This window comes from Choristoneura fumiferana, chromosome 12 (genome assembly GCF_025370935.1).
Source record: "Choristoneura fumiferana chromosome 12, NRCan_CFum_1, whole genome shotgun sequence".
Classification (NCBI taxonomy): domain Eukaryota; kingdom Metazoa; phylum Arthropoda; class Insecta; order Lepidoptera; family Tortricidae; genus Choristoneura; species Choristoneura fumiferana.
The window spans coordinates 1190515-1212184 of record NC_133483.1 but is presented as its reverse complement, the minus strand read 5'-3'; the positions used below and the strand labels follow the sequence as shown (position 1 = coordinate 1212184).

The 21670-nt window shown below is 37.5% G+C and overlaps 4 protein-coding genes across 4 annotated transcripts; 2 read left to right on the top strand and 2 right to left on the bottom strand.

The window, feature by feature from the left end:
• Nucleotides 1–2641: 2641 nt before the first annotated feature.
• On the bottom strand, nt 2642–7393 carry LOC141433072 (small ribosomal subunit protein uS15). The gene is made up of 3 exons (XM_074094892.1): nt 7288–7393; nt 6996–7123; nt 2642–2971 (listed from the first exon to the last, which is right to left on the bottom strand). Exons 1-3 carry the CDS (start codon nt 7308–7310, stop codon nt 2667–2669), a joined length of 456 nt encoding a protein of 151 aa, XP_073950993.1. The 5' UTR covers nt 7311–7393; the 3' UTR covers nt 2642–2666.
• A 432-nt stretch (nt 7394–7825) lies between these two features.
• Nucleotides 7826–8408, top strand: LOC141433070 (NADH dehydrogenase [ubiquinone] 1 beta subcomplex subunit 4-like). Its single transcript, XM_074094890.1, has 2 exons — nt 7826–8055; nt 8142–8408. Exons 1-2 carry the CDS (start codon nt 7921–7923, stop codon nt 8352–8354), a joined length of 348 nt encoding a protein of 115 aa, XP_073950991.1. The 5' UTR covers nt 7826–7920; the 3' UTR covers nt 8355–8408.
• A 106-nt stretch (nt 8409–8514) lies between these two features.
• LOC141433071 (uncharacterized) lies at nt 8515–10778 on the top strand. Its single transcript, XM_074094891.1, has 2 exons — nt 8515–8833; nt 10566–10778. The coding sequence occupies exons 1-2, from the start codon at nt 8699–8701 to the stop codon at nt 10776–10778; spliced, it is 348 nt and encodes a 115-aa protein (XP_073950992.1). The 5' UTR covers nt 8515–8698.
• On the bottom strand, nt 10767–20883 carry LOC141433068 (trafficking protein particle complex subunit 5-like). The gene is given in 6 exon segments (XM_074094889.1): nt 10767–12395; nt 18216–18314; nt 19096–19179; nt 19817–19943; nt 20733–20808; nt 20811–20883. Coding segments are annotated over 6 exon segments (558 nt in total). The 3' UTR covers nt 10767–12296.
• Nucleotides 20884–21670: the final 787 nt, after the last annotated feature.

The window sequence follows — 21670 nt, the reverse complement described above, 5'->3', positions numbered from 1 at the left end:
TTGATGTTATTTAATTTTATTAAACAGTGTTTCTCAGTAAAAATATATTATATTGGATTCTTATAAATAATCCTAAACAAAGTTATTTTAAGAAATAATAAGCCATTTTACAAGATTAATTTTTATTTCTAAGTAACAAGTTTTGTGAACATTAATCAGGATAATGTCAAACTAGGCGTTTTTTTAAAACTTTAAAGGAAGAATTTTACAAAAAATATAAAAATATTGTGAACAATTTAAATTAATTTACACATCAAAAAGACTTACTACTACTTAATAATTCGGACCTTTTGGAATGGCATTTTGGTCTTTTCTTAAATAAAAGTGGTACAATTGTACATAAATGCCTATTTTTAATAACCACATTTTTTAATTTATATAAATAACTCTTCATGAATGTCAGACAAACAATAAGTTGTCAAAACAACAGAGTACATTTTTTATAGGAGTGACAACACACATAGCAGGCACGAACCAACAAAATTGCATTTATTCGCTAACCAAAATAAAAATGAATTATCCATTTAAATTAGTCGGGGTAATAATTACTCTTATACTACTACTATTTCCGAGAGCGAGCCTACTCACACCGGAGGACTACCGACCGCTGGTCCACTCGTAAAATGCAGTTTTGCCCCTCAGGAATTCTGGACTGCAAGGAGTGGATCAAAAGGAGACCCAGACGGCGAGGGATGCCATGGGCCATGGCTGCGTGAAATATGGAGGTGTGAGATACGATGAAGTGGAGAGAACAAGGGGCAGTGCAAACCGTTGGACGGTAGAGAGATGTCATGGTCCCAGAAGCTTCCTTCGCGAAGGATTCCCATGCGTGCGGTATTCGGGGCATTACTTCACTACTACATTGATCTACAGTATATTACTAGGCTTTTAGGTATAGGTATGAGATAGGTTTTGTTTAGGACAAACAGGCACTGCAGTGGGCAAGTTACTTACGTTAGGTGGTCTAGGTATCTGGGTGGATTGTGGATGTGGTGTTATTAATTACTAATAGTTTACATCCAGAAGACGGAAGCAATTGGAACCATATGTTTAAATTTGAAAAGTATCAAAATATTTTCTTGTATTGATTATTATGAAGGCTGAAACAAGTTTTGTGAATTTATCTCGTTATGTTATGTTAAGAGGATTTTTGTGATGTTATTATAAGATTAAAGTTTATTAGACACTAAGGAAATATAATGATGATAATAATAAGCTTTTTATTCCATACTTCTTAGTTGAGTATGAATACTAGACATGTTTTTTCTTCCTTAATCTTTTGTATGCAGGAACAAAAAAAACTACTGAATTCTAGTCTCAACTGTTTTTAACCCCTGACGCAAAAAGAGGGGTGTTATAATAAGCACAAATTCCGCTGATTAAAAAAAATACTAAAAGATAGCCTTAAATTTGACACAGATCCATGTCTTAATGTCTGTAGAGACAAACCTGGCTAGTGGCTGGACCACCAGAATATGGTATTTGACTATTTTTTATTTATTAAAGAAATTAAAGTTTGTCATTATCTGTTACAATATTTAAGCTACCTTTACTATGATAGTTATAAAAGTTTTTGAAATTCAAGGATGGACAGAGATAGGTAATGTGCATGAGTTGTCACACAAAAGTAGCAAGCTGCATAGAGAAAACAATAAAAATGTTTTAGAAAATAATTTTTTTTTAGAAAGGTATATTTTTTAATAAAACACTATTTTTTTTTCTTTTCTCAACATTAGCTGCATGTCTATATCCCACTAATATTATAAATGTGGATGTTTTTAAGTCTGTTTGTTCGTTTGTTACTTCATCATGTCTAAACTGCTGAATCGATTTAGACGAAATTCAGTATACAGATAGTTTGTCCTGGGGAAGGACATAGGATAGTTTTTATCCCGGAAAATTGCATAGTTCCCGCGGGATCGCGGGTAACGCATGCATTATAATATCGTCGATGACAGCAATGCCGCGTTATCAACAATGGCTAATGCTATGATCAGACTAGAGATGGACTAGACAAAATTTTACAGGAGTGTTAAAGTTAAATGTCTTTGTCATGTACCAGCTATCTCAAATTTACTACTTTGTGTAGGTTGCGCAGCATTAGACATTGTTAGACGGCATTGCAGTATTGCAGTATTATCAATGATATAATAGGATATGATAAAACCAGGAGATATCAAATACTATATAATATATAAAAAATGAATATTGTTACCAGATTTACATCTACGCTCCTGAGCCCTCACATACTTTATAAAGGAAAAAATATACCTTGTTGAGTTTCTTGCCAGATTCTTCTCAACAGAGGTTTTTCCGAACCGGTTGTAGATTTTTTTCGACATTCATAAGTGCTAGTTATAGCGTAAATTGAATAAAGATATTTTGACTTGACCAATTAACACTAAAAAATAACATCGGAATGTACTTTATAAAGTACAAATTGTTAATTGAATAAAGAACTCTAAGAATTTTTAAATATCCAAAATAACAAAGCAGGCACCCACGTCTAGGTCTTAAGCTCTAAGTTTGTTAAAAAAGGTTAGGACTCAGGATGTATACCAAACTTCAACTCAATCAGACTAGGAAGTGGTTAAGAATTGATTTGCGAATTTCCAGAACAAACGTAAATAAAATCACAATATGTGTTTTACAAAGTTTATTTAAACTTAAGCCACCAGGGCTGACGCGGTGCTAGACTCGTACTTCCAGTTGGGTGGGAGCACGCTCTTGGTCTTATAGTAACGGGCTAGCCTGTGAATCCTGGACTCAACCAGAATCAGTCTGAATTTGCTGTCCTTGTCTTTCCTGTTGCGCTCCAAGTGCTTCCTCATGGCAACAGCTTTCTTGATCAGGTAGTACAGGTCCTCGGGTAGATCGGGAGCCAGACCCATGGCTTTCATGATGCGGAGGATCTTCTTGCCGGTGACAAATCGCACCTGTGCCACTCCATGTGAATCCCTGAGTTTGACACCTGGAAGATCAAAAGGGTTTCTGTTAGTTGTTAGAACACACCAATCAGAAAAAACAACCTTTTCAATGCCAGATAAAATCTAACTAAAAATACAACTTTAGCCATTGCACTCATTTTAAGAATAAGAATAAGAATAATTTTTATTTATCTAAAAATGACCACTATTACAATATACCAGATATATCTGGTGAGTACCAAACTAGGCTGAGCCTGTATCTTGGCACTCAACTGAGTCGGTTTACAAATTTACCAATTTTCTTTGTTACACTATGGCTTATAGGTTTTAAACTTACTTACAAAAATGTTACAATTAATGAATATAAAACAAAAAGGAATGAAACGCAAGCAGAGGAACATTACAAATAAAAATAAAAATAAAAACGAAAAGTGTGTGTTAATGTGTGTGTGTGTGTGTGTGCGCGTGTGTGTGTGTGCGTGTGCGTGCGCGTGCGAGTGTGTGTGTGAGTGTGTGTGTGTGTGTGTGTGTGTGTGTGTGTGTGTGTGTGTGTGTGTGTGTGTGTGTTTGGCGACAAGGAATGTGTTTTCCGCAGTTAGTGTGCGAGAACTAGTGGATTAGGATTAGGTACTACTTACGACCCCACTAACTACATGAGCGTAAAATGTCTTCGGTATCGTTGTATGAGAGAGAGGCAAACCATTTTTTCACAATAGATTTTACCGAGTGCATGGTACGTGATTTTAAATCGCAGTACTAATGTACAGTACAGTGTATTTTACATTTAATCTGTATTTACTGAGGGATATGTCCTCCTTTAGATGGTATTATTATTATTATTATATAAATTATCAGCATGCAAGCAACTGATATGGTACTATTCAATGGAAAAATCAATTGTGTAAACAAATGGGTGACTGACATTGACACTTGACTGACGACTGGCTGACTGACTGACTGACGTTGGCTCTAGTGATGTGAAAGCTCTTTAAGATACTTCAATCAGCAGTAAATAATTATTTTGAATTTACTCATATTTCATTATTTAATGTTTTCCCTAAGTTTAATTTTTAAAAATGGCGAATCACGTATTCTCTTAGTCCTGTTCAAGAGTCATTCACAATGTTTCCATGTCCCTTTTAACTTAAAATGTTTAATAGCATTTTCACGAAGTTTTAGAATTAGGTATATCTTCAAATATATATACCTAACGTTTTTTCTATACAAACTTACACTCCCCTTTATACCCCTTTAAGGGTAGAATTTTTTAAAATGGTGAAACATGTATATCCACTTATATTTTTGACGTATATTTTCCCCAAGGTTTATGATGGAGTATTTTAGAATTGAAAGGGTCAGTTAAAATATGGATTAATTTAGAATTTTTTGCTGCTTAAGTAGCGTAGTAGAAAAAGGCAACCTGAGATATGTGTGCATAGGAGAAATTGTATCTTGACTCCTGTCCAACGGTGGTGTAGGGGTTATAGTACGCAGTACGGATTGCTGAGGACCTAGGTTCGATTCCCAGCGCTGGTCTCTTTTTCTGGTTTTTCTGTGCATCCATGTCTCAGTTTGTATTTTCGATATAATTTAGAAGAGGCATTTTTAAATTTACATAAGACAGGGAAATGAGAGTAGACACAGGGAAGTGATTCAAAATGATTGTTTGGTCCAACAATGGACTCCACAGTAAATATGATAAGTACTAGTAAATAGAAATCTACATAATTTCTACTATAATACTCTTTTATCGTCCAACTAGTGTTTACCCACGGCTTCGCACACGTAAATCATTAGGTCCAACAGCTGAAATACCGGGATTTTTAAAAATTGCCGTGGGAATTCCCGAAAATTAAATCGTTGTTTTCATTGACATTACATTAAAAAAAATCATGGTAAAATTTCATGACTCTAAGCCCAGCGGTTATTAGTTCGAAATTTTATCCCTATCTCGTGGGAATATCGAAATAAAAAGTAGGCTATGTTTTATTCCAGATGTCAAACTATCTATATACCAATTTTCATGACAAAGCTGAGCGGTTGTTATTTCAAGATTTTATCCCTATCCCATGGGAATATCGGGATAAAAAGTATCCTATGTTATCTAACTTTCCAGCCGTTTCAGCGTGAAGAAGTAACGAACATATTCACTCACTCACTCACAACTTTCACATTTATAATATTAGTAGGATTAGTAGGATAGTAGGATAGGATTAGAAACCTTTATAAACCTTCATTAAATAGTGTAACTTAACACAAATAATTAATATCTACGAATAAATTAATTTGCAGAGCCAGCCATAATTATCGGTAGGTAAGGTTGGTTCAGTCAAATAATTAATTTTGTTGGTACAGCAATAAATTTCCAGAGACTAGACCGACCATAGACCAACTTCGGTGAGGAAAAATTATCATGTCAATTTGACAAATATAACGGATTTTCGTCTTCCATTTAATTCTATAAAATAAACATATTTACACGATTATTTAATGATAAAATGATTGTTAAAAACAGTGCTGAGCTCATTGAGATGTGAATATGATCGGGATTGGCGTTCAAATGTAAGTAACTACGGAGTAATCGTGAAAAAATGCTTTGTTTACACAATTGATTTTTTCCATTGAATAGTACTTATAGGTGCCTGTATCTAGCTGTTCCTTAGTCAAGTATTCTTTGTATTGTTAATGTGTTGGTCCAGCCGGTTCTTAAATTGGTTCACATTCAGTGCTGAGACTACATGTTCTGGTTGTTGGTGGTTGTTTGGATGGAATTGAAAGATACTGCTTGAAATACAGTTATGGATAAGAAAAAAAAAATCTGACATCCATTATACATAGTGCCATCCACGAAGACGTGTGATTATGTCAAAATTAGACATTAATGTCATTGTAATAAGAACCATGGCATGCGTCATCCATCATGAATGACTCCTATACATTCCATTGTAAATACCAAGATTTTTAAAGGATTAGTAAAGTTTTGATATTATTTCTAAGTTATCATGTGGTACAAGCACAAGACTGGTCTGAGTGCAATTTTTTGTTATTATCAATCGATAATCATCCATTTGTTATTAACAGGATAATTATCCTTTTGAACCCTGATATCCCCTTTATCCCTGGCACCTCTGTTTTATTTAAAGAATCTAATTGGCAACTGAGTTTCTGGTGGCATTTCTATTTAAGAATAGCAACATGTTTAGATTTTAAATAAAGTAATGCCACCTCCTTCCAAAGTTTTTACAAATTTTAACACCAATATGTGTTAATTCTAACACATTGATTGACATGATAAGTTTGAACTAAGTAAAGTAAATATTAAACAATGTAGCGCATTGCTAGCGTCTGACGTACCCAGCTTGGTAAAAACAAAAACTTGCCATTATATTGACAACTGTATATCCATATCAGAGGCTGCATTGCCTTACTTTTCTGAAGATCGCAATCAAATGACAGATTTTGCACATAAAAACTGTCATTTGATTGCGATCGTGAGCGTAAGAAACGTTAGGCAATACAGCCTCAGATTTGGTTACATTAAGGGGTAGATTTTTATTTCACATATCCAATACATTGCCTTGTGAGGTGAGTTTGCCTGTTCTATGAAAATAAATCTAATCACTGAAACAAGCCACTGTGGTATGAGAACATACAAGCAATAGCCTATACATATTAATAATTTAATAATGGGCGCTATTTAATCGTGAAATCTAAAAACCATATTACACAACACAAAATGTATTTTTTACACTTGTTCACTCCTCTAACCTGGCACTATAGAGGTTTTATTTGAGATGCGTTTGCTTAGTCAGGGTCTATTAAATTTTGAAAATATTGGCTACGGCAAGTTTAATTTACGAACTTCTTCTTCTATTCAGGTTATTGCTCACTATCTGATGTGAAGTTTGATAGCCACACATCGAAGCATCAAATCAAAATTACGACGTGTTAATCGCGTGTGAAATATTATTAGTTACTTTGTTGCATAAGACGGCTAAAGAGTGCATTGAACAGATTGGATATGGTCTTTTTATCTTTAAAATAATAACCAGAGCAAGATTGACTTACCGATTTGAGAGGGGGTGAGACCCTTCTTGCCAAGTTTAAAGATCTGTTCTTTAACATCATCAGCGGTTAATTTCAACCACGTAGGGACACTGCGACGGTACGGCAGTGCCGATTGGGAAATACCCTTACTGAAACAGAAAATACACTCGTTATCCAAGCCATGTGGTGAGGCACGAAATTTCTTGAAGGTTATGTTGCTGTCACAAAACCACTTTTACAAGTCCAAAAGCTGAAAACCAACTATCATTCAATAGAACGGTTTAGACACAATTTAATTTAACATAAAAATTACCCAGGTGCGTGCATACGACCCATGGTTGCGGCTTTTTCACAAACTCGCCGAACTGACAACGACAACAAGGGAAATCAAAAAGATGGTGGCCGGAAGAGGATACTTTTTTAAATTTTTCTTTCGGTGTCTTTGGATTGGTAGAGTCGAACTAAATCCGGTTTAGGCAGTGCGTTCAAGTAGACTTTGTCAAGTAGACGAGAAATAAAATAATTTTAATTTTTACAATTTAAATATAAAAAGGCGAATAAAACAGTTGAATAATCAATTAAATTTTGTTCATACGAAATTTATTCTATTGACCAATTTTTGTTGTTGCGATGTGTTAAGAGCTTGATTTGTATTGAAATCCATCTGTTAATTAGTCACCAACAAGTAGGAACGAGCTATTCATCTATTCCTGACATATTTTCCAAAAAAAGCATGCCCAATTAATTTATTTTGAACTTGATTGGACTTTTCAGGGGTAATCTTTGGGTTTTGGAAATAGTAAATAAAGTAAATAAAAAATGCTTGTTGTCAATGTCAAAATTGTGACACTGTCTGTCACTGTCACACTCACACTGTCAAATCGAACGAAACGCAGCGAGAAGACCAAAATCCACTTCAGCCAGTGTTCCAAACACTTCTTCTAAAATGGCCAATTATGGCATCTCGGAGAATGAGTTAAACCTCGTTAAACAGCAGGCCGCTCGGCGCGCCGCGCTGAGAAAAGAATTCTTGATGCAAAGGACTAATCCTTTCAAACATGCATCGGAAGCGGGTTATGTGGTATGTTTATTACGTAATTTTGTTATTAATCTTATATTTAACGTTTTAAAGAAATGTTAACTAGTTTATAACTCGCTCTTTTCCAGTTCGACCCAGCCATACAGAATTTCATGTCAATGAAAGTTACGTCGTACGACCATTTTAGACCTAATCGCAGGAACAGTATATTTGGAATCTGTGCCATCGTTATCCCGATGCTTTCTTACGGCTATTTGGTATGGAATGAACGCAACACTCGCGAACAGAAGATCAGGAGCGGGGAACTCGTCTACAGAGACAGGATGTTCAAGTTCGCGTAAATGTGCATCAAATGTAAATTAAATAGCAAATATAGTCTATAATCATGGTGTTTACATCTTTAATTTTATTATGAAGTCATTCTAAGGTGACTAAATGTTAGATCTAAGCATGGAATATGAATCCAAAAGTTAACAGTTCCAGTGTAAAGTAATTTAGTTATTCTATTGTTTTTTTTTCTTATTTATCCTATCTGTCAAGAAAATTTTGGTAAAGAAATACTGACTGGTAATGTTTTTTTTTCTTCATGTCAACCATCTGTCCAATTCAGTATCTTGGTAGTTCTAGACTATTTCAGTTTCTAAATAATAATAAATAATACATTAGTAAAAGTAAATAAATTGCAATGGCCGATTATGGGTTTTCTGATATAGAATGTAAAATTATAACAGAGCAAATAAAACGGAGAAAGGCAATGAGGGAAGAGTTTTTGAAGCAAAGAACTAACCCTTATAAACATGCATCTGAAGCTGGCTATGTTGTAAGTATACTACTTTATTAGTGCTGGCACACAAATTACTGAAAAAACACAACATCCACTACTAAGCCCTGTGGGTGGCATGAAGTGATAGTAGGCAGCACTGGTGCTGGCTATATAGTGCCTGCAGGTGTGGCTGACAGCTGTCATCCTGAGAATGGACCCAATGAAAGGCACTTCTAGTACCAGTTGTAGTACAGATCTGTTCACTCACAAAGGTGCGCCCCTCCAAATTTTATAAACTAAAAATATAACTTACTTGTTTGTTATTCACTAGTTTCTGAAGATGGATGCATATATATTTTTTACTTGGCATCTCGGCCTCTGTTAAAATGAAGACCAATATTTAATTACCTATTATTTAAGTATGGTTCAAAGTAATAAAATCTATACTTTATTTGTAAGTCTGTAATACTAAGGTTTTACATAAGTAAGGCTCCCAGTCTCCTCATGACAATTTTCACTTCATTATTTAATTGAAAGAATTCATGAATTATTATATTATACTCACCTAAAAGCAATTGTTTTTGGGACATGCAATCAACGGCGGATCCAGGGGGAGGGTCACGGGGGTCATGACCCCCCCCCCTGGGCTGGGTCCAGGACCTAGGTGGACCACTAATTAAAACTATGAAACAATGTTTTTATAAATTTTTGTCACAATATAGATACCTTCAGTATTTAATTTATTTAATGTAATAATACTTCTATATCTATTATTATCAAAGTTAAATTAAAACTTCTTTTGACTTGACCACGACTATGTGACCCCCCACAGCACCATTTTTGCTATAGTTACTCCATAGTAGCAACTTAAGGGACTACAATGGGATACACAAAAAAAGGCTTTTCTATGGTCAGAATAAAAATCCTTTTTTACAAAAAAGAAGACCTCCAGACCAATAAACTTAACAACAATCCGGCGACGCGGGACCTGAACTTGGCTTTGATAATATTTTGCGAGACCCTATGTTGGTGTATCAAATTTTTAAATAAAAAAAAATACGAGGTTATCGACCGGCGGTCGCCAACGCCTATGCCGTCACTGGGTTTCTATATTAAGCGTAGAAGCGGATTTAAGCATGATCGCATGAATAAGGACAAATTTCGTTTTGCTAAATTCTACTACAACTAAAAGACACCAGGGTGAAGCCATGTCTGCTAAAAAAAGGCTAAAAATAGGCAAGTGCCCTAAAAAATTGTTTCCACTGTTGCTAAATTCCTCGCAAACTAAGTGAAAAGCAGAGTGTAAAATTAAGATTGGTTTTTTGGAATCTTTTTGTATTTTTTATTTCAATTCCAAATTTTTACTTTTACGGTCATCCCGTAAAACCTAAATTGAAAATACAAACTGAAATATAAATGCACAGAAAAACCAGAAAAATAAGACCATCACTGGGAATCGAACCCAGGTCCTCGGTCAAAACTGGTGGACCATCAGTGGTGTAGCGGTATAGCACGCGGTACGGAATACCGAGGACCTGGGTTCGATTCCCAGTGATGGTCTTATTTTTCTGGTTTTTCTGTGCATCTATATCTCAGTTTGTGTTTTCAATTCAGAGTGTAAAACTCAAGCATTAAACCCATTTTCCCCTCGACGTGTCTATCCACCCTCACCGTACCGGCTCTAGGGGCTATATGAACGTCTTGGGTAAAATGGCTTGTTGTATGCTTTTTTACCCATAAAACTATCCAATTGTACGCAAACTTTAGCAAATCCTTAAACTCTTTACAGTTCGATGGCGGCATCCAGCGCTTTATGTCCTTGAAGTGTTGCCAGTTTGACAATTTCCAAGCAACTTCTCGGTCAGCCATGATGGGGCTCTTTATGGTAGTCATCCCAATGTTTCTCTATGGCACCTTAGTCTACAACGAGCGTGCCCAGTTCGAAAGGGATTGCCGCTGCGGGAAGATCAAGTACAGGGATAGAATCAACAAGTTTGCATAGTGACATTTATTTATTAATTAAATTATTACAATGTTAAGATTTATTGATTGATTGATAAATTGACATGCAGCAAATTAGAAATAACCTAGACAAATATCATAGACAAGTAAATTGCAGTCACGCGACTGAGGCGCTTGATGATGTTTGAAAAAGTTGATGGCCTCATAGACAAACCTTGTATGTCAGAACATAGAATGAACCAGACGTATCGTTACATCTCCCCGTGTGCTGCAACAAATGTGTCAGGAATGCAAGTGAGAAAAATATGAGTTACCCTCCATTTGAGCCTATACCAGTGGCATGACCTTGTAACAAACTCGATTCACACTAGTTAACCTATTATTTTTGCCACACTAGAAAACTGTTTACGAGACGACAGCGTTTAGTGCTTGGTGTTGCGTCCAAAGACCCTATACCCTTATCCCTAGCGCTTAAGTGGGTGAATGGTAAAAGCACGCGTCACGGATTAACTAAAATCCATTTTTTTTTTCGCTCGCCCCTCTAAACGGGAATTTTCATGCTACGCCACTGGTAACCCTGATCTCAGTTATTGAAAATTGCATCAAGGATGCGCACATTTTAAATTGGAGATGTATTGCAGCTGGGGGAAACAATAATGTACAACTCGGAATGTACGCGCAATAATGTACGACGCGCGTGCGTTAACAAGTCGTACACCCGCAGCTAGATTGATTGTCAAATCATGATTATTACGCACTTTGAGAGTAATATTATTGCACGGTTTCTGGTTTATTCTATGGTCATCACATTATATTATAGTTTGTTCTTCGTGAGTTGATAAAAAAATATAAATGAAATTTACCAATACAAACACTAATTTATGCAATTATTAACTTTATGAAACAGAACACAACACGCGAACACCCAAACGAAACACCATCAAGTGCATTGCAGAACGGAATGGCAATATGGTCGCCGTATCCGCTCGTCCGCTGCGTTTAACAACAACTGTGTGCCTCGTACCACGAAACTCAGTATGTCCGGTGGTAAGCGACGCCCGCCATACAGTTTGCGATTTGCGATAGTTAAGCGACAGTTGCTATTCAGAGGATTATCTATGACTAATTTATTATATTTAGGGGCTGTTTCACCGTCCATTGATTAGCGTTAACCGACGGTTAAATGTGATGCCGTCTCCGTCTATTCGAACAAAACAAATAGAGACGGCATCACACCTAACCGCCAGTTAACACTAATCAATGGATGGTGAAACAGCCCCTTAATGTTATGACTGAATTGATATGGACCTTCGCAAAGTAACGCCTGATTCTATAAATTATTTATAATATTTATCAACTCTCAAAAAACTTACTTTATATTTCGTCTATCCATGTCATGTTAACCTATAAATTTGTGGTTATAATTTAAAACTAAGCAAGCCTAGAATTCAGAAGAACACTACAGACATCGTCTCAAAATATGCTAATTAGCAAACAATATACCAAACAAATTCAGTTCTGTTTTTATAACTATTTAACAACATATTGAGTATATTATTTATCGATCATCCAAAGACTTGTCTCTGGTTATGACAGAGTCCTCGAACTTCACCATGTAGGTTGTTCCCTTGTGCCAGTGAGCTGTCACTTTTGCTGGCTGAAAAGAAAAATAATGATTAAAGTTTTGATTCGATTTGTAGCATTCGAAGATGGCAGATGTAGACATTATCTAATTTTGCTATTTCTGTTTCTTTAGCTAGTTGAAGTATAATCTTGATAGTGTTTTATGCGGCGATTAACCTTAACAGTGAACAGTGATGACAAAATTCTATATCGCTCTTGTGTCTAACATTTTTTAATGCACAAGTGGTCTCCACGTGGTTTCTCGAATTTTACTATCAAGTTGCAAAAACTACAATCACCGTACAACGTCCCTCTCAAAGAGAGTTTACCTTGACACTGGCGAAATTGTCCTATTAATTAGGACAGAAAAGCCATATTTTAAAAGAGAAGAAGAAGAAGAAGAAGTTAAAGTTTAATTTATCTTCTTCTTCATCGTCGTTTCACTCTTGATTGACAGAGTGGTCGTGGTCATTATTTTCTAGGTGCTGGTAGCAAGCTCAACAATACGCCTCCCTGACAGCCGCCTTCCTTATGATAAATAATAATAAAATAAAATAATAATAATTTATATAAAGCTAAAAATCAATCAAAAAATTGATTATTACAAGCTTTTAGTTTCACCTGTCCTGTTGTCTGTCTGTCTGTAATCAAATCTTGCAAGTTAAATTCAACCAACTTCCAGTATTTGGATTGACTTAAAATTTGGTATACTTATGTAAATTGTGTGACTATGACAATACAATAATCTGGTAGTGACATCCTGGTAGTCCGGCCAGGATCGTCTCCACAGGACGGAACTCTTCAACGGTTAATGGCATTGACTTGAAATTTGGTATGCAGTTTGGGTGACAATACAAGTACAGTTAACAAAAAGTACAGTCAGCAAAAAAAAAGCTTGTATTAAAATTAATTTGTTACCAAAAACTTATTTTAAAGTAATGCATGAAAAATAAAAGCAATATAGTAGTAAACAATTGTTTCCACTGTTGCTATTTAATTTTGAACATGAAACTACCGTGAGACTCACTCATATTAAATGTCGAGCTAAACTCGGTTTAAGACGTGAGTTATCCATTACAATATCATTTAAAATGCTATTTAATTTCCTCGCAGTTGAAGTGAAAAGCAGAGTGTAAACCTCAAGCATTAAACCCATTTTCCCCTTGTTATGTACATTATAATTAAGTGGGTAGAACTCTCTTGCTTTTTATAATAAAAGGTGATTGATGTAGGGTAGACACACACATTCCCATGTATGCATGCAAGCACAGCTCCCTAGCTGAATAAAGTGTATTTCAAGGACTATTAGTGTTTTACTGGACATATTAGTGGCGACGAAGTGTAAAAGTGAACTTTTTAAACCAAAATGTCAAAAAAATCCGTGAAGTTTAATGAGTTTAATCCTCAAGTGGACAGTTGGGACAATTACTTGGACAGGTTAAAATATTGCTTTATAGCAAACGGTATTGACACTGATAAGGATAAAAAAGCTAATTTCTTTACTGTGTGTGGTGCACAAGTGTTTGAGACTTGTTTAGCGTTGATTACACCGAGCAAAACTAGTGATGTGACATTTGGTGACATTGAAACTGTTTTAACCAAACATTACAGCCCGAAACCCAATGAAATCTCCATGTCTTATAAATTTTACAAGCGTGATCAACGTCAAGGAGAGAAGGCATCCGAATATATAACCGACTTACGAAAGATTAGTTCGTCTTGTAACTTCAGCGACTTGGAACGTATGTTACGCGACCGACTCGTGTGCGGTATGAGCGACCATAGATTGCAGTACGAACTATTAAAAAAAGACGGCCTCACCTACCAGAATGTCGTGGATGCTATGCTATCATCGGAGAGTGCGGTGAAAGACATTCGTATGATAGTGACTAATTACGGAGCGAACGGCACCCCTGACGCACCCACACACGCCGCGTCGACATCGACGGCGCAGCCGGAAGCGATGGACGTCAACGCCGTGCAGGCAAAGGCGGTCACTCGCCTGTGCTACAGGTGCGGGGACCACCACGGCGGAGAATGTCGTTTCGTCAACGCAGTGTGCCGTTTTTGTAAGAAAAGAGGACACTTGGAGAAAATTTGTATCGCCAAGAAGAAACGCGGCTACAAAGCAGTTCACTACACGGAGGAGGACAAGGACGATTACATCGGTGGCATATACAACGTGGGCGGCGTCCGCGTGAGCCGCGTGCCGCCTTACGAAGTGGTCGTGACGTTGAACGGCACGCCGACGGACATGCAGGTGGACACGGGCGCGAGCTTCTCGCTGGTGAACGAGCGCACGTGGCGCGCGTTGGAACACCCGCGCCCGCCGCTGCAGCCGCCGCCGCTGGCGCTGCGCACCTGGACCGACTCACCAGTCGCGCTGCTGGGTCGGGCGACGCTTCGAGTGCAGTACAAAGACATTACTCGTGATTTAGATGTTTTTGTTGCGAAAGGCAAAGGGCCGAATCTCTTAGGGCGTGATTGGTTCGAGCCGTTAAATGTTACATTAAATGTTAATTACGTGTCAACTTCTTACGATGCTAACCAAATGATTAATAGACATGTAGAGGTATTTAAAGAAGGACTCGGTACTTACCGAGGAGAACCGGTAGCTATTCATGTGAAGCAAGGGGCGACACCTAAATTTGTTAAAGCTCGGCCTGTACCGTATGCGATAAAAGATCGTGTCGAAAAAGAGATAGATAGATTGGTTCAGGAAGGGGTACTCCGTCCGGTATCTTTTTCCGACTGGGCGACGCCCGTAGTGCCGATTGTTAAGAAGACAGGGGACATCCGGTTATGTGGAGACTATCGCAGTACGGTGAACCAAGCCACCGAATCGGATACGTATCCGATGCCAACCGCCAATGAAGTCTTCGCGACCATAGCCGGAGGCAAATATTTTTCAACCCTAGACCTGGACCGAGCTTATACGCAGGTAACGGTGGACGACTCCACGGCGAAATTACTCACGTTAAACACCTCCAAGGGTTTATATTCAGTGCACCGCCTGGCATTCGGAGTCAAAGCGAGCCCAGGTATCTTTCAACGGTTGATGACAGCTCTACTGGCAGGCATCCAAGGGGTGGCAGTTCTGATCGATGATATTATTATTTCGGGTCAAAATGAAAACGAAATGTGGCAGCGTCTAGATGCGGTACTCACACGTATACAGAAAGCAGGACTACGGTTGAACAAGAATAAATGTAAGTTGGGCAGACAGAGAGTAGAATTCCTGGGATACGTAATAGACGCAGAGGGTATACATCCAGCTCCGAGCAAAGTGGAGGCTATAATGAACACACCGGCACCACAAAACGTGCAGGAATTGCAAGCTTTTCTCGGAGTCTATAATTTTTATGAAAGGTTCATACCACACAAAGCAACGATGCTGGAGCCTTTACATCGGCTGCTTGATAAGGCTAGGACGTGGTACTGGTCTGAAACGGAACAAGTAGCGTTCGACAAGGCAAAACGTTTATTGTCATTTGATTTAACGCTAGTTCATTACGATCTACACAAACCTCTAGTACTTACTTGTGACAGTTCTGAATATGGCGTTGGTGCAGTGCTATCGCACATTTTTGAAGACGGAATTGAGCGCCCAATTGCAATGAGCTCTCGAACGTTACATACACATGAACGGCGTTATTCGCAGCTGGACAAAGAGGCTGCATCAATCATGTTCGGCATTCAAAAGTTTCATAACTATTTAATTGGCCGATCCTTTACAATAGTAACGGACCACAAGCCATTGCTTGGTATTTTCGACCCAAAAAGGCCTATGCCAAGCATGATGTCTCCACGATTAACTAGAATAGGATTGGCATTAACTGCACACAGTTACCAGATAATGTACAAACCGGGTTCTCAAATCGGCAATGCTGATGGATTAAGTCGTTGGCCACAACCTGTGCCGGATCAACCAGAACAAGAACTTGGGGAGATTTTACTGATGGCAGAAGCACCGCAGGATTTTCCGTTCGATGCAGAACAAATCGCAGCAGAAACAAAAAAAGATAAAGTATTAGCAACAGTTGTTCATCACATACAACGTGGCTGGCCAACCAAAGTAAATGATAGTGACTTACGTAAATACTGGCTACATCGAGACGAATTGTCGCTAAAGGAAGATTGCATCCTGTTAGGCTGTCGTGTAGTTATTCCACCCATGTTTCGAGAAGCCACACTTCGGGTACTTCATAGTACTCATAACGGCATAGTACAGACAAAGGCACTGGCAAGAAGCTACATATGGTGGCCTCAGCTCAACGAAGACATTGAGAGACTGATCGGAGACTGTTCAAAGTGCCTAGAAAACCGGCACATGCCTCCTAAAACAAATCACGAGTGGATCACGCCTACCAGACCATGGTCTAGGATACACGTTGACTTTGCGGGGCCATTTCAGAACAAATATTTCCTGATAGCAGTTGACTCTTACTCACGGTGGCCTGAAGTGTTTATGGTCACCAATATGACCTCGGCTACTGTTATAAAACACTTACGTATACTGTTTGCTACCCACGGCTTATGCGAAATGATCGTTTCCGACAATGGTACATCGTTCGTATCCGGCGAAATGGAGCGTTTCTTAAAGGCGAATAATATAAAACATGTAAAAACAGCGCCTTACCATCCAGCTACAAATGGTTTAGCCGAAAGAATGGTGCAAACAGTGAAGAATAAACTTCGGAAAATGGATAATGTACCGTGGGAAGTTCGCATCCCGAACATGCTCCTGGGATTACGAGCTACAGCATGCTCTGGGACAAATAAGAGCCCGGCGGAATTGCTGATGAACAGGAAGCTACGAACACTTTTGGATACTATCCACCCGGATAATGTCAGCAATAAAAAAGTGGAAGAGCAAATTGACAGGAACGCAAACCAAAAGGTGCGACAAAGCAATGTTGGACATAATATAATGTATAGAAATTATGGTAATGGCCCCAGATGGTTACCAGGGAAAATTTTTTCGAAAGGGGGCCCATCGAGTTACCGCGTGGAAGCAACAGATGGTTCAATAGTCAACAGGCACATGGACCAGTTAATTAAAACAGCACAGAATGCAGATTCGAATGAAGAAACGGAACCACACAGCGAACAAGTAGTGAGAGGCGAAGAAGTAGTAAGAGGCGAAGAAATAGAGGATAAAGGAACGGTGCCAGAAACAGAAAATGCCCAGGAGAAAGACAGAGGGGTTGTGGTAATCAGTGAAGATGGGAATCAGGAAGAGGGTATTATTGAAATACCTAGCGCAGATCAGTGGGCAAAGATGTTAGGAATACCTACTCCTGAACCAAGTCAAACTGGAGGGAAAGTAATTAAAAAACCCAAATACCGTTCTACATTACCCTATGAAAAGCCTGGTAGAAGTTATAAGTAGGTGCTTGATATTGTTCTTGTTGTAAGTTGTAATGTAATGTTTTTGTTATAAGTTGTTGCTTTATATTGTTATGGTTAGAGTACAGTTACTTGGGGGAAAGGTATGTTATGTACATTATAATTAAGTGGGTAGAACTCTCTTGCTTTTTATAATAAAAGGTGATTGATGTAGGGTAGACACACACATTCCCATGTATGCATGCAAGCACAGCTCCCTAGCTGAATAAAGTGTATTTCAAGGACTATTAGTGTTTTACTGGACATATTACCCCTCAATGTGTCTATCCACCCTCACTGTACCAGTTCGGGTGGGTCTTGGGTAAAATGGCTCGTTTTATGCTCTTGTTGTACAATCTACTATTTTGACATTAGTGCTTGTTATAGCCTAATTTTTGTTTTACTTTGACTTGTCTTTCTCAGAGTAAATTCCTAAAAGTAAGAATTTGATAGATTATTGACTTACAAATCCACTCTTAGTGAGCACAGCTTCTATGATGCCGGCATTAAAGGTGGCGCAGTTGAGAGAACCCTTATCTTTTGGTACACTGATGAACTTGTTTACCTGTGCAATGAACAACATAATAAATTTAATATCTCCATCGAAAAACAAACATAAAAGGGAAAGGCAAGTATGGTGGTGATAGTTGAGTTTCTGTGATTTGTGTGTGGAGGTGAAAAGACGTAGTTAACGCAAAGAGTGTTCAAGTATCACGTAGTAACGCAATTTAGGGGGAGGGTCTCATAAAACGTTACGGAGCGATACAATGGCGGAAGGGGGGTTTGAACAGCGCATTATGTCACAGTTTATTAAATAAAACGTCTATACTACATCATTATAATGTTCTCAAAAGTGGAAGATTTGTATCATCAGTTCTTGGCATATAAATGCTCTCATGCTGACTGATCAGATCAAAAATGTGCAAAAAATCCTGAGTCTCAATGAGGGCTATCGCATATGAATTCGCCAGTAGAGGCGCTAGTGTAGCGTGAGGTCTCCGAAATGTCAAAAAAATTTTGTGAAATTATGGCAAATATGCGATCCGGGCCAATGAATATCTGTGTTTTGAGACAGTTTTGTCTTTCGGAAACCTTTGTCTTCCCTTTTTTTCGAACAAAACGGGGACTATGCAGCAATGTGACATGCTCGATATTTTTATGGTACAGTTTAAGGTGTATTGAATATGATTTTAATCTAAACTTTGTTTTCACGCCCGTAATAACAGACTTTGAAAGTCATACTTAAAAACCTCACGCAACAATGCGCCATCTAGTGAGACAAAAAACGATAGCCCTCATTGTGGGGGCATGCAGTGGCTCAACAGCAGTATAACTTGGGTACTTACTAAAGCATCCTTTTCAATGATGTAGTAGGTTCTTTCATCATCATTGGCATGCTCCAGCTTGTCTGCTTCTTTTCCAAACAACACCTGCAACATGAATGGTGATGCTGATAGAAATTAAATGAAATAGATTATTTTGCTTTAGACAAGTTAATATTGATGTTATAAATAGTTGGCCCGTTTTTAATTACTGCTAATGACTAATTAGCGGTGATATGTTAGACAGATACACAGGCATGCAGACAAGTTATTTTCTGAAATAAAGTGTTTTTTTAGCTAAAGTAGATAATAATAAATACATTAACAATTTTTAAACCATAAATACTGCTCATGAAATTGTAAAATAAAAATAAATTATAAAAGAAAAAAACTTGAGATTAATATTAATTTTGGTGGAACATACTTATTATTTATTTTAGTATTCTTTAGTTGAATAAAATGCTTTATTCTTAAGCCATAGAAATAATTTTAAACCTAATTATTAGCATTATTAGCTTAGCTTATTTTAAAAAGTAAACAAATCACTTGTGACCCACTTCAGGCTTACTGTTTAGAGAATTTATTTTCTCTAATTGCATTAGTTTTCTCTGAATATCACAAACTGTCATTAAATGTAACCTTTCATTGAACTTTGCTTGCAGTAATCCAAGCCCTCAAATGCGATGGCCTTCAATAAAAAGGAGGCGAAAATATTGGTATTAAAAAAAGAAGGAGTTATTGTTACCTTCCACAGTGTGGACTTGACAAAAAGCAGCATATTTAGCAGTTTTATTTCCCGTTTACTGTTCCTCTCCCTCACGAAATAGAGGTCCAGCAACCGGGCACCAACATCCTGGCCCATTTCTGATAGCCTGTAACAAGAATTATATTGATGATATAGACCAGTAGATACAAAATATTGTTTAATGAACAGCATAAAGGAGCGGCCACACCGCTGCTTAAAAAAAACCGTGGCGGTACGGAATCGCAGTGACGCATCGTATGCGCACCATTTTTATCACATGCTCTTCACACTGCTGCTTAAAATACGGAATCGCAGTGACGTGCCGTAAACGTCACGACTTTACCGAACTAAATTAGTTCCAATTCTTTTAAAATTAGTTTGTTGCCGTTTGCGTATGTTAAGCAGCAGTGTGGAAAGCATGCAAAAAAAACGGTGCACATACAATGCATCACTGTGATTCCGTACTGTCACCGTTTTTTAAGCAGCGGTATGGCCACTCCAGAATTCAGTAGTGGGTAAATATAAATAAAAACAGAAAGAAGTACACAACAGGTGATCATATAGCAATCAATCATGCTCTCATTGTACAAATTGCAAATTAAAGAAGGTGGAGTCTGTCTACGAAGTTTGTACAGTCAACATCATAAATAAGTGATCATTTCTGTACCTTGTCGCTTTCAGTCGTTACACAATTTCATATGGCTTATCAAACATGACGTTAAAGTGACAAGGTACAAAAATGATCACTTATTTATGACGTTGCCTGTACTAAAGTAGGCGTATGGACTTAAAATCATAAAGTTGGCCTGAAATGGACAAGAAGTAGGGACTTGTTGTTCTGACAAATGAAAGTGAGATTTAGTGAGTAGTATAGTCTTACAATGGATAGAATGCGTATAATATGTGAAGAACTTACTTATTTTGAAGCTCATTTATGGAATGTGATCGGTTTTGGCAATATTGTACTATTTCAGAGAATAAAAGCGCGTATAGGCTAAAGAGACTTCGCCTTTTCCTTTGCTAAGAAGCTTATCTAGTATCGATGTTTTGGAACGACTAGAAGACATGATAATTGAATATTTTGTTTTAATTTATTTCTTATAGCTGAATTATTAACTTAAACCTATTTAAGAACAAAAATATTTTTCGAATCCACAATACAATACACCCCTAACAGCCAAAGCCACAACTCGATAAATTTGTTGACTGACATGACAGATGACAGTGAAAGACGCTGTCAAATAGTTTCTTTTTTAGGTGGAAAAGTGCTAAGGCTAATGAGTTATACTGACATTGAGCATTAAGCATTAAAGGCCGACATTCTGGCGAATATTCTGGCCAAAATTCTGGTGCTTTAATCACAATAATAACTAAAAACCACGAACAAGATACAAACAGCGACAACACGGCGAAGTGTAAAAAGTAGTCTTGCAAGATAACCGCGTTAGTACCGTTTTATTTAAGATCTTTGTCGCACAGTGGTGCTAATGTAGCTCAGTTAATTAATTTACCCACCGTAAAAGGTAAAATAGCGATTTCTGGCAACATTGCAGATCGTCCCAAAAACAATTCAAGACAGGGGGGGGACAGTCGCCTATACCGTACTAATTCATGTCGATAGCGCCGCCATCTCCTTTATCTAACCTAAAATAAAACAGATGGTTGTCGTTTGTTTCAGATAGATGTCACTGAAAGCTTGAGATCACAAAATTTTATTTATTAAAAAATATTTTGTCGTTGATAATTACCGCAAAAATGAACTTTATTTTCGAAATTGACAATCGTATTGTAATTTCTAATATAAAAGTCACATAATTGTATCCGCTCAGTCGTTGCAAATATTTTTTGTGTAGC